A 15,867-nucleotide genomic window follows, 5' to 3' on the forward strand; every position below is an offset into this window, starting at 1 on the left:
GTCACCAAAACTAGCCGGGTGGAGCACCCGGGTAAAAGAGCCTGGGGAGAACACTGTATAGTGTTTGCTAAAATCTTTGCTATGTAAAGAACTGAGCTGGAGAGAGTTAATTTTCTTCACAACAAAAGAGATTTAGTATAGAATTTGCGCTGTTTAGATAATTTTATGTGTGCTCACCATATGGTTCAAGCTATGGAATAGACACTATACATAAGTCCGCTTATACTCAAAAGCATAAGATGTAAATGTTTACACAAATATTTATGACATTCAGGGCCTGGTGCACTAAACTCAAGTAATGTTGGCGTGGGCAGGGAGAGCACAGCAATTTTACCTTTAGTAACACAGGGGGAGTACCAACCATGAACCCATTATCGCCACACGCATTGCCATAGCAATGCACGCATTAACCCGGTAATGCACATGATGCTAATGGGTTAAAGGGCCATGATGGCGAAAAATTGTAACATTTAAAATATGTACAAACACATACAAATAAGAAGTACGTTTTTCCCAGAGTAAAATGAGCCATAAATTACTTTTCTCCTATGTTGCTGTCGCTTACAGTAGGTAGTAGAAATCTGACAGAAGCAACAGGTTTTGGACTACTCCATCTCTTCATTGGGGATTCTGAGGGATTGATTTATTTTCAAAAGCACTTCGTGAATGGCAGTTACTCTGTCCAACTGCCAAAAAACTGTGTAGCGAGCAGGGAGGCTGGTCAGCATCATTGTTTAAATCCTTTTTAGGGAATATCTTGCTTGCCTTGCTGAGAATCCCCTATGAACAGATGGACTAGTCCAAAACCTGTCGCTTCTGTCAGATTTCTACCATCTACTGTAAGTGACAGCAACATAGGAGAGAAGTAATTTATGGTTCATTTTACTCTGGAAAAAAATGTACTTATTTGTCTATGTTTGCACATATTAATTTTTACAATTTTTTCGCCATAGTGCCCCTTTAAGTGCCGGTGCTCCCCCTGCACTTGTAACGATACAATTGCGGTGAACTCCCTGCGCATGGCAACTTTACCAGAGTTTAGTGCAATATGCCCTCAGACATCTGGCAAAATCATTATATTGTATGTAAATGCAGGACTGGAGACTTCCACACGGTAGACACCATCAACACATTACTGAAAATGAAGTTTATTTTACCGCTGTATTCTCTCACACATAAAAAGGAGACATAGGTAAAGGAAATGCCACTGCTGCATTTTCAGTTCTACAATGCACTGGGTGAACTGAATTATAACTATTTACATTACACACAAAGTGGTGTTTTATATATATATTCTTAAATTCCAGTCTGATCATCTACACTATAAACATATTTTACAATCATTTACAACTGATGTGTGTTTGAGGACTGTACAGCACATTTTATACTTGTAGGCCACTTTATACCTCAAACCTCAAAACCAGTCAGTCATGCTTTGTATGTGCGCCCATACAAGCCCCTGTGACATGACTGACACTAAAGAGCTGTTCAAAATAATGACGCAACTATGGAACTTTTCCCAGGCGTCTCCTCTGCACTGGAGGAATAAGTAAAATGAACCTAAAGTATATGCAATGTGGCCTGTTAATCTTACCTGGGGCTTCTTCCAGCCCCTCCTGCAGTACTCCTGGTCTCTCGCCATTGTTCCACAGCCGCTGAACCCCTCCGAAAGCTGGCTGAGTGGGCCAGTCAAGGGCTACTGTGTATGAGCGGCTCAGGCTGCGCGCCTTCTTAATTGCGCACCCACAGCCGGGAGCAGTGGGTGCATGTGCAGTAACAATTCTTACGAATTGCGCAAGCGCAGGATGCTCCTGGCTACGGGAACAAGATCAAAGGCACTGCTACTGAAAAGAATAGAGCAGAAAGACGGCGGGGAGGGACTAGGAGAACCACAAGGGGCTGGAAGAAGCCCCAGGTAAGTTAAACTGTACACATTACATTCACTTTAGGTTTGTATGTATGTGTATATATATATATATATTTTTTTTTTTAGACTAGTGGTGGAGGCCCTACTACAGTAGATCTCCAGATGAATTTATTCTCCAGGTTTAAATAGCATTAGAATATTTGTTAAGCTTGCAAGCAAACTTGATATGGGGAGGGGGGAGCTAGATACGTATCTCAGTGGTTGAAATGCTCTGGATGGTTGAGGCATCTGGACTATTCCAGTTAAGGGTTCCTCTATCTTCTGTTCGCACACTCCCACTCATATAAGAGCCCATCTGGACTGCACTGCTCGTGCATGGCTTTTTCTTCTTCCATCCATGCGCACTTTGTTCTACTGGGCATGTACCTTACCCACACCTGCCCAGTCTGGGGGCGCTCCTCCATGGCCGTGCTCGCAGCCAGAAGAAACCCATTTGACTCGCTTTGTGGAATAGCTAATGAGCAGGGTTTCTCAACATTATTATAGCATGTGCCCCCTTATTAATGGCTGCAATGGCTCAGTAACCCACTTTGTGGTTAATATATAATTATATATATTTTCTTTTTTTGTTACATGTACTCTATAATTATGTACGCTTACAAATATTGCTTAAGGCATTTAATTAACTATAAATATTTAATCAGGATTGTTTACATATGTTTTATAATGGGTTAAGCCTCAAAATTTAGTATAATAAATTGACTCAAATTCAAGTACCCCCTCCCCCCCAAGTACCTCCTTGGGGTACGCATACTAAGGGTTGAGAACCTAGGCTACAGAGGGATCATGCGCTGGAAATGTAGGTGGATCCGGGAATCAGCTGGACCATCCAGAGGCTTCCACTGCTGAGGTAGGAAATTTAGAGTGTGCCTTTAAAGAGACACTGAAGCGAAAAAAAAAAAATATGATATTATGATTTGTATGTGTAGTACAGCTAAGAAATAAAACATTAAGATCAGATACATCAGTCTAATTGTTTCCAGTACAGGAAGAGTTAAGAAACTCCATTTCTTATCTCTATGCAAAAAAGTCATTAAGCTCTACGACTTTCAAAGTCGTGGAGAGGGCTGTTTTCTGACTTTTATTATCTCAACTAATAGTGAACTATTTACTTTTTCTCTTCCAGAGGAGAGGTCATTAGTTCACAGACTGCTCTGAAAGAATCATTTTGAATGCCGAATGTTGTGTAATCTGCACATATTAGAGAACGATGCAATGTTAGAAAAAACACTACCGTATATACTCGGATACAAGTCGACCTCGTGTATAAGTCGACCCCAATATTTGACCCTCTTAAGCTGGAATTATTTAATTACTCAAGTACAAGTCTATCTAGCAAAGTTAATGGCTGCACAGTAGACTTGAAGCCTTGCACAGGACATAAAGAAAACCTAGAGAAATGCACCCTGTATGTATTAAGAGTTTAGCCTGCCTAATCCCCCCTCATCTGTGTCTAATCACAAGCTGTAATTTGATCTCTCCCGTGTCACCTGACAAGGCAGATAAGCTCATTTGAAAGCACAGGATGTTAACAATATGCCTGCTTCCATGAAAACAGGAAGTAGACACACTACAGCTGATACAAATTCTCCAATACATCTGCACACAAAAGCCGTTTTTCTTTTAAAGGTTATTATGCTATTGCATATCTTTTAGAGCAGAGAGAAAATCTGAGATCAGGTCCACTTTAAACAATAGACCCTTCCCAGAGCCCCAGCAGCCAGCGTCTCTCTATCCCTCCCTTCAGTGCTAAATCACCTGCAACACACTGAAAATCCCCCCTCCCTCCCAGCACAACTCTGTAATGTTATGCGCTGGGAAGGCTGCCTCTTTCTGTCCCCTTCCCCGCAATGTGCTTCCATCCTCTTTCTCCCCTCTCTGTGAGATGTGATGCACAGTGATCACTGCAGCAGAAGTGACACAGTTCCCATTGCCAGCATACGTTCATGCTGTAACTTTCCCACCTTCCCTTATTCCCCCGCATCTCCGTGCAAATGTGGGCTGCCTCTCTCTCCCCCTCTGTGTAATTAATGTTAGGTGGCCTCGCAGCTGAAGCCGACACTTAAGTTTTATTGCCAGCACGGAATCCTCCCTTCATGCCGCTCTCTGTCCATTAGTACAGCTCCAGTTCCCGATGTCATGTGACTTCATTTGTCATGTGACATCGAGAGTCGCGCTGTACTATTGGACAGAGAGCGGCATGAAGGGAGGATTCCGTGCTGGCAATAAAACTTAAGTGTCGGCTTCAGCTGCGAGGGCACCTAACATTAATTACACAGAGGGGGAGAGAGAGGCAGCCCACATTTGCACGGAGATGCGAGGAAGAAGGGAAGGTGGGAAAGTTACAGCATGATGGCTACATCAGAGGGGGAGAGAGAGAGAGCGATGCCCTCCCCCCACCCTGCTATAAGTGGGACATTTAGGACTGACTCGAGTATAAGGCGACCCCCCCACTTTTATACTTTGAGTCAGTCCTAAATTTCTCGACTTATAGCCGAGTATATACGGTATATCTCTAAAAATAAAAATATGAAAATATTTTCTTTGCTGCTAATCTTCTAGTACTTATTAATAGTACACAACCAATTCATTGTATCATAATTTTTTTTTGCTTCAGTGTCTCTTTAAAGGCAGTATGGCAGCCTCCATATACTTCTCACTTTAGGTTCCCTTTAAGGCAGTGTCAGTTTTACATATCGTTAACTCTTGATTCAATAGAGGCTGCATAAAGTACTATCGCATTGCCCCAGGACGTACACAAGCATGCACAGCCTAATGGTGGACACAGACTACTAAAAAACTAACAGATGCTCTCAGTCTTCCTCGATGTAGAACAAAAGGAAACAGTAGCTGTGCCTACACTCACAATTCTTAACACTGGCCGAAGACTCAAGTCTAACAGCTTCCTATGGACAAGCTACATCACTGAGTCAAGAAGCAACATGAGTCACTCTGCCGCAATGTCACTGGTTGCTAGGAAACTGATGTTTCATCTTCAAACAAAATGGATGCTTCCATTATCCGTAGGTGTCAAGAAATCCTTAGTTGCTAATAGAAAATGCTAAATGATTTTGGTTTTGCTAGACACGTGGAATTAATGTACCTTGTTTATAAATAAGCTTAGTCTCTCCTTAGATTTTTTTCCCCCCATCACTTAAAAAGTAATAAGGAAAGAGTCTAACTCAATGTTTTCTTTGTAACAGACAAATGTCCCCACCGCTGCAAGACAGATTTTTCTCTTGGTGTCTGCCCGGCTGGGTTTAGCCATGCTGAGTTGGGAAATGTATAGGACAGCGATTAGTTATTCTCTTCTAAAACAAAGAATCTTGCATGTAACAGCAGAGTCATTGTGGTTTTTGATTGGTGGATGTCCCGGGGTTATGTAGCATATTACTAGCGCCAGACAGTGCTATCAGTGCAGGCTGTAGAAGGTGCCTGTTTATCAGAGACTCACGGCTGTGAATTATGGTGCTTCCCTCATCAACAACAGAAGGTACTCTGCCCAGACTCTCCATAGAACCTATCAAGTGATTTCCTGGTGTCTTCTCAATAGAGTCCGCCTTTGCAAGGATAACAGTCTTTGGAGAAGCTTGCAGAACTGGGCCAATCTTGGACAGCACTACAGTACAGGCAGTGTTAGGAGTGTTGCCTAGAGAAGGTGTTGTGAAAGTCATTGCTCCAGGGGCCACTGCAGATGAACTTTGTAAGGTCATTGGCTTCAATGGTAGAGATGCTAAGTCGCTGCCAACAGATTTGGTAAGTGCAGAAAGCTTGGCATCTGACATGACATACAGAGTCTTGGGTGGACTGGTAGTCACTGTGAATAAAAAGGAGAAAAAGAAAAGCAATTCAGATTTTGACAAGACTGGACTTTTTATTCTAGCTAAGATCTTTAAAGTGGGATTGTCTCCATAAAAATCAAAATTTCAACAGCAACTGGTCTGAGTGTATTAAGTGATAAATATGCTCATCCTGCATTCAAAACTCCTTTCTGCTGTTAGGGCTTGTTCACACTACAAGAGCTTTTCAAGTGCTAGTGATTTTGAAAAGCTCTTGCTAATGCAATGCCATGTGGGTTTTTACAAAATCACATCGCTCCAGTGTGAACACTCACATAGGATACCATTAGCAAGAGCTTTTAAATCACAACGCGCTTAGAAAAGCTCTTGTAGTGTGAACAAGCCCTTATGGTTTGGAGTTATCACATACCTTAGGAGCACTGGGCCCTTTAATTACCATCAGCAACAGTTGCATGCTGGGGGGGGGGGGGGGGGGGGGGAGGGTCTTTTTATCTATAATATATTCCTCCTCTTCCCTTTATTTCCCCCTCCTAACGACGTAAGACAGTGGACTTCATAGTATAGACCTCAGTGGGAGTGTCTGAAGACTCTGGGAGGAGGGCGGGTAACGAATACACAATTAGCAAGAGGTGACAAAAAAGAGTGAGGGAGGAAATGATGTCAGAATTAGCTTCATTCAAAGGTAACCGAGATGGAAACTGTCTAGAATAGGATCCTCTGCTTTTCCTTTATAAAATTCACAGGAATCCTAGCGTGGACAGTGCAATCCATCTGTTAAATAAGTAGAACTAGTATTTATCTACTTGTATATGTGTTTTTTATTTCTATGGTTAGCATGGGTGTCCCCTGTTCTTTAAAGAACAAAAAATGAAATAAAAATCTAATCCTGTAGAAGAGTTACAGGTGAGGTACACAAGACATGTAGCAGAGACTTCAAGCAATTACAAGTATTTCTCTAGTTATGGTTCTGCTAGTGTTTTTCAATGCAACGGTTAATAACTGTTGTAACCTGTAGCTGCAGAATTTCAGGAACCTACTACGAAATGATGCAGACTTAACAGTAGAAATGTGCATAAAAAAAAAAAAAAGTCTTAGCTTAGGTTAAGTTTAACCCATTGAAAAAACAGCATTACAAATAAAACTTCAAAAATGTTACTTTTGTATTTTTTTTTAATTTGAGTAAAAAATCCTATCGTATTTTATTCAATACAAGTCGATCGGGAGTGGTGGATTTTTCTAATCAGCTTTTATAAAAATTGAATGGTGTGAGGTAGATTGTCAATTTCTTAATATACACAACCAAGCAATTTTCTCAGAGCTATCGATAATTGTCAATATTTTTTTTTTATAATTGGGGAAAAATTGAACACACGTGTGTGGTACATTGGTCAGAATTTTTAAATGTTACAATCAATAAGAAAAAATGATTAACTGATTGTAATCCCTGAATTGAAAAGAAATTTAAAAAAATTGTATGGTAAGTGGCCACCTTAAAGGATACCCGAGGTGACATGTGACATGATGAGATAGACATGGGTATGTATAGTGCCAAGCACACACATAACTATGCTGTGTTCCTTTTTTTCTTTCTCTGCCTGAAAGAGTTAAATATCAGGTATGTAAATGGCTGACTCAGTCCTGACTCAGACAGGAAGTGAGTACAGTGTGACCCTCACTGATGAAGAAATTCTAACTATAAAACACTTTCCTTAGAAGAAAATGGCTTCTGAGCGCAGGAAAGATATAAAAGGGGTCAATAGTTCCAAGATTTTAGCTCTGGCATACTTCAATGAATGTGTCACTGTGCAAAAACAGTGAAACAGTTAAAACTTAAAAAGTGGAATTAAACATAAAATAAAACTGTGGAATATCTTAAAAAGTCATTTTTAGGAGAGGGGAGATAGATACAATAATTTTTTTCATTAGTTTATTTTTTCCTTGGGTGTCCTTTAAGGCTCATATGAGACCAAGTTAAGACAACTGGGGAGCGGGAGCAAAGAGAGCTGATGAGGCTTAACAGAATAACAAAAATAACAGACAAAATTTAGCTCCAGCGCTTTTATCAGATTTAAGATGTGTATGGATGTTTGTCTACACTTTTGCTCTAGGGTGTATCTCCACTTTCATTAAATGTTGCTTGATCCAAAACACAGCAGTGCTATGCAAGCCACAGTGTATTTTAAAGAGTACCTGTGCAGTGAACACAGATACAGCTTTCCAGCCTCCCTTTCCTGCACTGCCTTGAGTATTCTACTGTAGAGCAGTCGGCTGGCTTCTCTGGGAGAAAGGACTGGATCACCTGTCATTCATTCATTCACAGGTGGCCGTCACTGAAAGCATCTTAAGAAGCAGCTATCTTCTGCTTCTTATTAGAGCTATGGCTGGCCTGCCCACATGCGTATGTGGAAGGTCTGAGGAGCACCACACTGAGAAAGCGAACACTAGGGAGAGAGTGTCCGCTAGTACAGCCCTGTTTGGAGGAGACCCTAGTTGATGGCGTGGAGGAGCTTTGAGACTGCTCCATATAGGACAGAACTGCAGACTAACCACGCTTCTGAAGTACAAGAGGTGTTAGGACTAGCGAGTGATACACCACTGCACACTGCAACGGGAAGTTACTCATGCCGGGCACTGGGACGTAACTTTCCAGGCTGCACATATTGCGCCATTAACTATCTATTGAAATGATTCATTCTCCAGTAAGTACTTTTTCTATATCTAGAAACCCAGGGCAGATCTAGATTACAGAGGAAAACCATTCCTACTTATTACTTCCTCCTACAATGTCACTACAACAGCTAGTTTTACTGCAGTATTTGTACTTAGCTGGTAAGAAACCAGAATAAGATCTGCTAAACTATATGCAATGTATACAGCTAGCCTTGTGAGAACTGTTGTGAGAAGTTTCAGCCTAGAATGTAATGTATGGTAATTTTATTTATCTCCCAAACAACCACATGATCAATCAGATTGGGTAATGTTTTTCACATTCCTTCTGCGATTTTTTGTATGCAGCTGGATTTTCAAATGCACCTGCCATGCAGGAAAAAGGAGAAGGCGGTACAATTTAAAAACGAGCAGTAAAATGCAAACAGTAACAATGTGCATTTCCCGATTGTGGCTATTGCCTTCAATAGGCAGCGCAGCCATACGCAGTTTGCTGTCCGTGGCAAAACAGAAAGTGTGATCCCTGCCTTAGGGCTGGTTCAGACGGACGTTTGGAGGCGTTGCGTTTGCTGGCGTCGCGTTCAGCAGCGTTTGTGTGCGTTTGGATGCGGTCGCGTTTTTTCTTCCCCTAGAGGGACATTAGCCGTCGCGGTTAACCTCCCCTGGAAGCTACATGTAGCTTCCAGGGGCTCCTTGAACGCCAGGGAAAATCGGGACCCAAACGCCGCGTTTGTGTAAAAGCGCTTGAAAGCTTGGTACAAACGCTCCCATTCACTTGAATGGGAGCGTTTAACACCAAGCCCTGAACGCTGGCTGTAAACGCTCTGCAAGCGTCCGTCTGAACCAGCCCTTAGTCTGATCCGATTGCTTTATTCCCCCCTTTCTTTGGTGGGCCAGAACACTAATTTCCAGTCGATCGCAACAATCAGACGGTTGCTCATTCAGGAAATGGGATCATTAATGGGCACCTCGACCGTCTATGTGTCACCACACCCGACTGGAACTTCCTGCATTACACCTGCCAGACTTTTGGACTGCATCAATGGAGAGAAGGTGAAGCTGTTTTTAGTAACATTAGCGTACACTTCTAGAGAAAGGTTCCCTCATGAAAGTGGAGTTACACTGTTGTGGAATGCTTAGCAATCACTTGGTAAGGTGTGCTGATAATTCAGGGGGTCACAAATTTACATCGCAGAACACTTGCCCTGTAACAGAGGAACTTTAAACTTGTCACAACACTAACAGAGTAGGGAAACCAAGAGCCAAATATAGTGTAGTACGTACTGGTAGTTGAAATAAAGTATGATAGAGTAATAAGCTATACTCACAAAGCAGGGTTACCTCCAAGGCAACCACTGTATATGCAAGTGGGGAGATTAGACCTGACCCCACTCAGGAATAAGAAGTCACTCTCTGTAGATGAGGAAAAAAGGGGGGTAACACCCCTCCTCCAGGGGTGGACTTGATATATAGTGTAGTATGGATACAGAGGTGCCAAAAGGATAAAATAATCTACAAAGTTTAAAACATGAGGAGGCAGCGGTGGACTTATCTCCTCCAAGCAGACACAAAAATTGCCAATGTGTTTGTCAAATACAACAAGTTTATTTACATACTCCGGGGGACAATGCAATGCGTTTCGCAGGTTCGATTCCGCTTCATCAGGCAATAACAATGGAGCAGCAATAGCATATGTGGTCAGTAGACGAGCCAGGCACCTCCGCGTTGCATTGTCCCCTGGAGTATGTAAATAAACTTGTTGTATTTGACAAACACATTGGCAATTTTTGTGTCTGCTTGGAGGAGGTAAGTCCACCGCTGCCTCCTCATGTTTTAAACTTTTTAGATGCTTTTATCCTTTTGGTGCCTCTGTATCCATACTACGCTACATTAGGTCACAACACTGTTCCTGAAGAAGAAGGAAACCTGACTGTGCAACTAATGGCAACCAAATAATGGATTTATTACACCTATTCTGAAATGTATTACACAATACCTTTACATCATTTTTTTACACATTTTCTAAGCCTGATTTCATCCATGATGACATCACCTCTGGCAAATTAAATAATCAACCTGAATGTCCAGTTAACTGAAATGAGTCAGGAAGAAACATTTTAACCCTTTCCGATCCTGTGTCAGATTAGATCCGACATTGACAATTTCTAGTTCAGCACCAATGTCAGGCATAGTCTGACACAAAAAAACATGTCTGCCACTAGGGGTGCCATAGCCGGATGTAGTCTGGCATGTCATTAGGCTATTTGGGGCGGTGCTATAGCCCGAGAGCTGGTGTGGGCCCCACCCCCAACCCCTCGCCCCCATGGCGATGATGGGTGATAGCAAAAATGGATTGAAAAGGGTTAACATGTAAAAGATCTCCAATGGTCGGCTGCTGAGAAGCATGTGGCTGGTAGATCAGGCCTAGTATATAACCAGGAGCCTCACCTCATTCATGCCTCAGTCATTATTAATAGCAGGTGTAAAACCAGGCTTCTCACCTGCTGGAGGGGTCACAGCGCGCACTATGGATAAGGACTTTTCCCCCGGAGTCCTGTCGCTGGCTGCTGCTACCTTGCACTGATCAGCCATAGTAGGGGGGAGGAGTTTACTAGCAGAGACCATGGTGGAGGAGGAGGAGTCTGATGCCTGAAGATCACAGCAGAGACAGACACAGGGTCAGAGAGCAGTTCATGCACAGTACACGTCTTCCCAGTGATCTACATATGTACAGACATGTACAGCAGAACAGCTTTTTCCCCCACGTTCATTAGAAGTGCCCCACAGGCCACAAACTCATTCCGGTACAATACTTTTCATGAACAAAAACGAGCAAGACATTCGAATAAAACACTTCAGCCTTTCCTATCCTAAAAATCCCAACTGTTGCAGTAGATAGAAAATGAAATCAGATAAAAGCAAACATAACATCTGATTAACTAGAAGGATCATAATGTAAAAGTGACCTAAGGCGTTAGCAATCCATGGCTCCAGCCACAGTTTATTTTTCTAGCCCCCACAAAAATGCGACTCCCAGACAGCCTCTGCACTGGCTAGATAGCTGAGCAGCGAGTCTGTACAGTGGTCATTCTTAAAGTGAACCTGTAAGTGAACCCCCCCTCCCCACCACCACCACCAAAAAAATAAAATAAAAACCCCAAAAGATACTAAAGTAGTAGGAAGCCTCTGGATGATCCAATCTTCATATGTACTCCTTGCCGCTTGCACTGCTGGCCAGGATCCTCTTCTTCTTTTCAGTCACACTCCCAACCGTGTGCAAGTGCAGCAACACTGTGCAGGCGCCAAAGGAAAAAGTCTCGCCTGCACAGTGCATCCGCACTATATGGACAGGAACTTGCCACGAGAACATTTGTCGACAAGCTCCTGTTGTATATCTTCAGAGGCTCCCAGAGCTGGATCGAAAGGGGTTGAGGAGGATGTGGGAAACATCTCGACTCTCCAGAGACTTTACACTACTGAGACAAGGTGCATGGCCCTCATATGCTTGGCAACAATGATTTGTCACCAATATTCCGGGGGACCGTGCTCAGCGAGGGGGGACATTACAGCACTGAGGGAAGCCTCAATAGGAGCCTGAGGCTTCCCTCTGTTTAGTTAAATATCTCATTTTGTACCAGAGCAAATTAATATGTCAGCTTCGATATCCCTCTCACTTTAGGTTCCCTTTAAATGCTCCCAGGTTGTTATAGTGCCCCTTGAAATATATATAGTTTGCCTCAGCTTGGACTTAAAGGGACCCTAAGCAGATCTTTAAAATGAAAGCCTGCACTTACCTGGGGCTTCCTCCGGGTAAGTGCAGGGAGCATTTAAAGGTAGCCTGAAGTGAGAGGGATATCGAGGCTGGCTCAGAGTCCCTTTAAATACTATTCTACATTTCCCCTCTTACAGTCCATTGCAAATCAAAGAAGTTAATGTGAGCATCCTCCTTAGGCAAAATCCTCTGATGGATAACATAACACCTATATATATTTACCTATACTCTGGGAGATGCAGTTGAAACCTTACACATTTCTGGGGTAAAACTATAACAGCAGCTCTCTTTAAATAATAAGGAATTACTAGTTGTTTCCTGTTTATCACTACAATTACAATTAAGGAGGCTTGGCAGTCTCTACAGTAGGAAGGTAACTACAAATTCCCCCCAACCTCCCCTTGTGGTGACCCCCTATAGACTGGGGCATATAACAAGCGTGACAACCATGGTTCCCTCTGCCCAACACCTGCTGTGGAGGGAGGCCCTGTATTGTACATAAGATGAGAAGTTAGGCCCCCCTGCGGCTGAAATAAGCATTTTTTTAATTTACAGAAATAAACCTACAAGTTAGTGGTGGAAGTACAGAGAAAAAAAAAAGAAAAAAAGCTGCAGATCCTTCACATACCTCATCTAATCATTGGGCGGCCCGTTGCTTGCATAGTTAGCGACGGGATACCGGTCAGCGCATTTACTTGTGGAGAAGGTCAATTTTAACTGCTGGTTTTCTAAAGAACTCATCTCTCTGTATGGATGAAGTAGGAGCGATGGTTTGTTCCCATCTCCCTCATCACCATTGTGCTGCTGCCAAATTGTCTAATTTTCAACGCTGCTCTAGCAGCAAAGCGTCACGGGCCCCCGCCCCTTCAGCAGGCTCCTCTGTGGACACCTCTGTGTGTCGGTTCATCACTCAGGAGTACAGTGGACACACAAAGGTGTTCACAGAAGAAGCTGCTTGAGTACCGGGATCCTGAGATGCTATGCTGCTAGAGCAGCGTTGCTGGCTAGAAAGTTCAGCAGCAGGGCAAGAGAGATGAGGGAGATTGGAACATACCACCAATTGTACCTCATCCATATAGGGAGGAGAATTCTTCAGAAACTCAGCAGTTTTAATTGACCTCCCACAGAAGTAAATGCGCTGATCGGCATCCCGTCGCTAACTACACAAGCAACAGGATGCCCAATGATTAGGTGAGGTATGTGAAGGATCTACATATTTTTCCTTATTTCTTTACTTTCATCGCTAACTTGTGCTGGAAGTATAGCCCTATAGTGCTCCTTTAAGGTTTAGTTACATGCATTAATATATTCTTACTTTAGAACATGTGGCACATGTCGCCAACAAGCAATTATCAGATATTTAGAAAGCAATGTACCTGCTGGGAGGCATCATCTTGTTTAGCATGTGCTCCCATAGTGGCCTGGCTTAGAGTGGTGACCCGACTGGGCTGACCCCGCAGAGTCACCGTGATGGTAGTAGGTGCTTTCATACCTGCATGAGAGAAATGACAAGTTACAAATGTTACACAGAGTGGCGGGGACATAAGCCACTGTCGGTGACACACGTACCTGCAGTAGTGCTCGTTAACTGTGCAAGACCGGGGATACTGGCCAGTTTTGCCAGACCGCCATTTGTCAGTAGCTGGTGAATTGCAGTTGGTTTTCCGCCAGCTGTGGCCACAAGAGAGGAAGAAGCAGTCACCACAGGGATGGTGCGCAAGATTGTTCCAGTTCCCGTTGTCATCGTGCCCAAGCTCTGGAGCGGGGCAGAGGCCTTAACTGCCAGTGCCTGGAAAAAGGAAATAAACTGCTGTTATGACTTCCTTTTTTTTTCTGTACACTAATTCTACTACTAACTTATCTGCAGAAATTTCCCAGAATGACATGTAATATAACTCTGGGCATTCAGCTAAGTCTCCAGTTACGTCTCGAGCCAGAAAAAACGTTTTTGTTTTTTGTTTTTTTTAAGAGCATGATTCAGTAAACTAATCTCAGCCAGATTCTGAATGCAAAGTGCTCCAATCACCCATTCAGTGAATACCATTATTTCAACAGACTGGATTATTTAACACAATAAGAGGAGGGACCCTAACCAGTGTGAGAGCACAGTCATTTCTAAGCATCAGAACAATGAGGCTGAAACTTTCACAGACTGCAGTAATAAAGGGCACACATTTACAGGGTACCGTGTTTTTCGGAATATAAGAAAAAACAAAAAAGGGGTAGAAAAAGTCCCTGCGTCTTATACTCCAAAGACAGGGAGTTCCCGACTTACGAACACCCGCCGATATGTCGGGGACCCCCTGCCTTGTCCCCCCGTGTGGTCCTGCAGGCTCCCGCATGTCTTGCTCAGGGGGAGCCCCACCAGCCCAGTGTGGTCCTCCAGTCCCCCTGTGTGTGTCCCTCCTGCTCCCCATGCAGTTCTCCTGCCCCCGTGTCCTCTTGTGTTTGTCCCTTTGTCCCCCCCAGCCCCTTATGCATTCCTCCTGCCCCCTGCATGTCTCCGTTCCCCCTGTGTAGGAGTAATTAGCTGCAGACATCTCCTCTTCCGCACGGCTTCCTCTAGTGAAGGCTTCGGTTGATCGCATCATCATCAGAAGCCTTTACCAGAGGAAGCCGCGCGGAAGAGGAGATGTCTGCAGATCGCCGCTGGAATAGCTGGGAAGGAGAGCTGCTCTGCCACTAATTATTCTTACACAAGGGGAACGGAGACATGCAGGGGGCAGGAGGAATGCATAAGGGGCTGGGGGGGACAAAGGGACAAACATAAGAGGACACGGGGGCAGGAGAACTGCATGGGGAGCAGGAGGGGACACACACAGGGGGACTGGAGGACCACACGGGGCTGGTGGAGACAGGGACACACAGAGGAGGACAGGAGGTGACAAAGGGGGCAGGAGGACCACACAGGGGGGCAGGAGCAAACACAGGAATACACACAGGAGGCTGGAGGGGACACATAAAAAGACAGGAGGGGACACGGGGCAGCACAGGGGAGCAGGAGTGGACACATGGTGGACAGAAAAGGACAACATAGACTCCTGGAACATGGAAACACCAGGTTTAGTGTGTGTATAAATATTTTTTTTCCCTCCTGGTTTTTGGCCTCTAAACCTAGGTTCGTCTTATATTCCGAAATAAACGGTATGGTGAAAATGATGCTCTTACACCCCTGTTATCATCCACAAAAGAGTGCTTAGGGCTATTTCACAGCACGGATGATTCCACCGCGTTTGCCGATCACCGGCATTCGACAAATTGCTAGTGCAGTGGCTCCCTACGGGAGCATTCACACTGCATACAAGTGCTTTGGGAGCAACTGAAAAACAATTTTCGATGTGAAACAGACGTTCAAAATCCCATTATCTGTCTACTGTCTACTTATCCGTCTACTTCATTGGCATATCTGTCTTTCCAAGGGATATTCCGGTTCCCAGTTGGGATGATCTAACCGTCACCTATTTCCCTCTACACAGGCTGATTTGAAACGGAATTTCCTTCAACACAAACATGCTTTTAACTTTTATTTTAAGCACTATAGCTAGTGCTAAAATACTGCATCCCCGCGGCAAAACGAGAGGTTTATACCCCCCAAACCCCCTGGGCTACATGCGGGGAGTGCTTCCTGAGTGAGGCAGCGCTTAGGGCTGTAGCTCTGCCTCTCGTCGCCCCTCTCAATCTTCCTTCACTGAGTGGGGCAA

At 43.8% G+C, this 15,867-nt stretch overlaps 1 protein-coding gene across 4 annotated transcripts in view; it reads right to left on the bottom strand.

The window, feature by feature from the left end:
* Window positions 1-4,213: 4,213 nt before the first annotated feature.
* KANSL3 (KAT8 regulatory NSL complex subunit 3) overlaps window positions 4,214-15,867 on the bottom strand; it is an 88,930-nt gene continuing 77,276 nt past the window's right edge. For 3 of the 4 annotated variants that reach the window (XM_068274851.1, XM_068274854.1, XM_068274852.1), the window contains exons 20-23: window positions 13,736-13,955; window positions 13,543-13,658; window positions 10,896-11,043; window positions 4,214-5,744 (exon numbers count right to left, since the gene is read on the bottom strand). In XM_068274851.1, the coding sequence (XP_068130952.1) occupies window positions 5,272-5,744; window positions 10,896-11,043; window positions 13,543-13,658; window positions 13,736-13,955 (957 nt within the window). In that variant the 3' untranslated portion in view covers window positions 4,214-5,271. The remainder of the gene's footprint in view (window positions 5,745-10,895; window positions 11,044-13,542; window positions 13,659-13,735; window positions 13,956-15,867) is intronic. The other variant, XM_068274855.1, reaches the window with a different exon arrangement.

The sequence above is a fragment of the Hyperolius riggenbachi genome, chromosome 3 (genome assembly GCF_040937935.1).
Source record: "Hyperolius riggenbachi isolate aHypRig1 chromosome 3, aHypRig1.pri, whole genome shotgun sequence".
Classification (NCBI taxonomy): Eukaryota; Metazoa; Chordata; class Amphibia; order Anura; family Hyperoliidae; genus Hyperolius; species Hyperolius riggenbachi.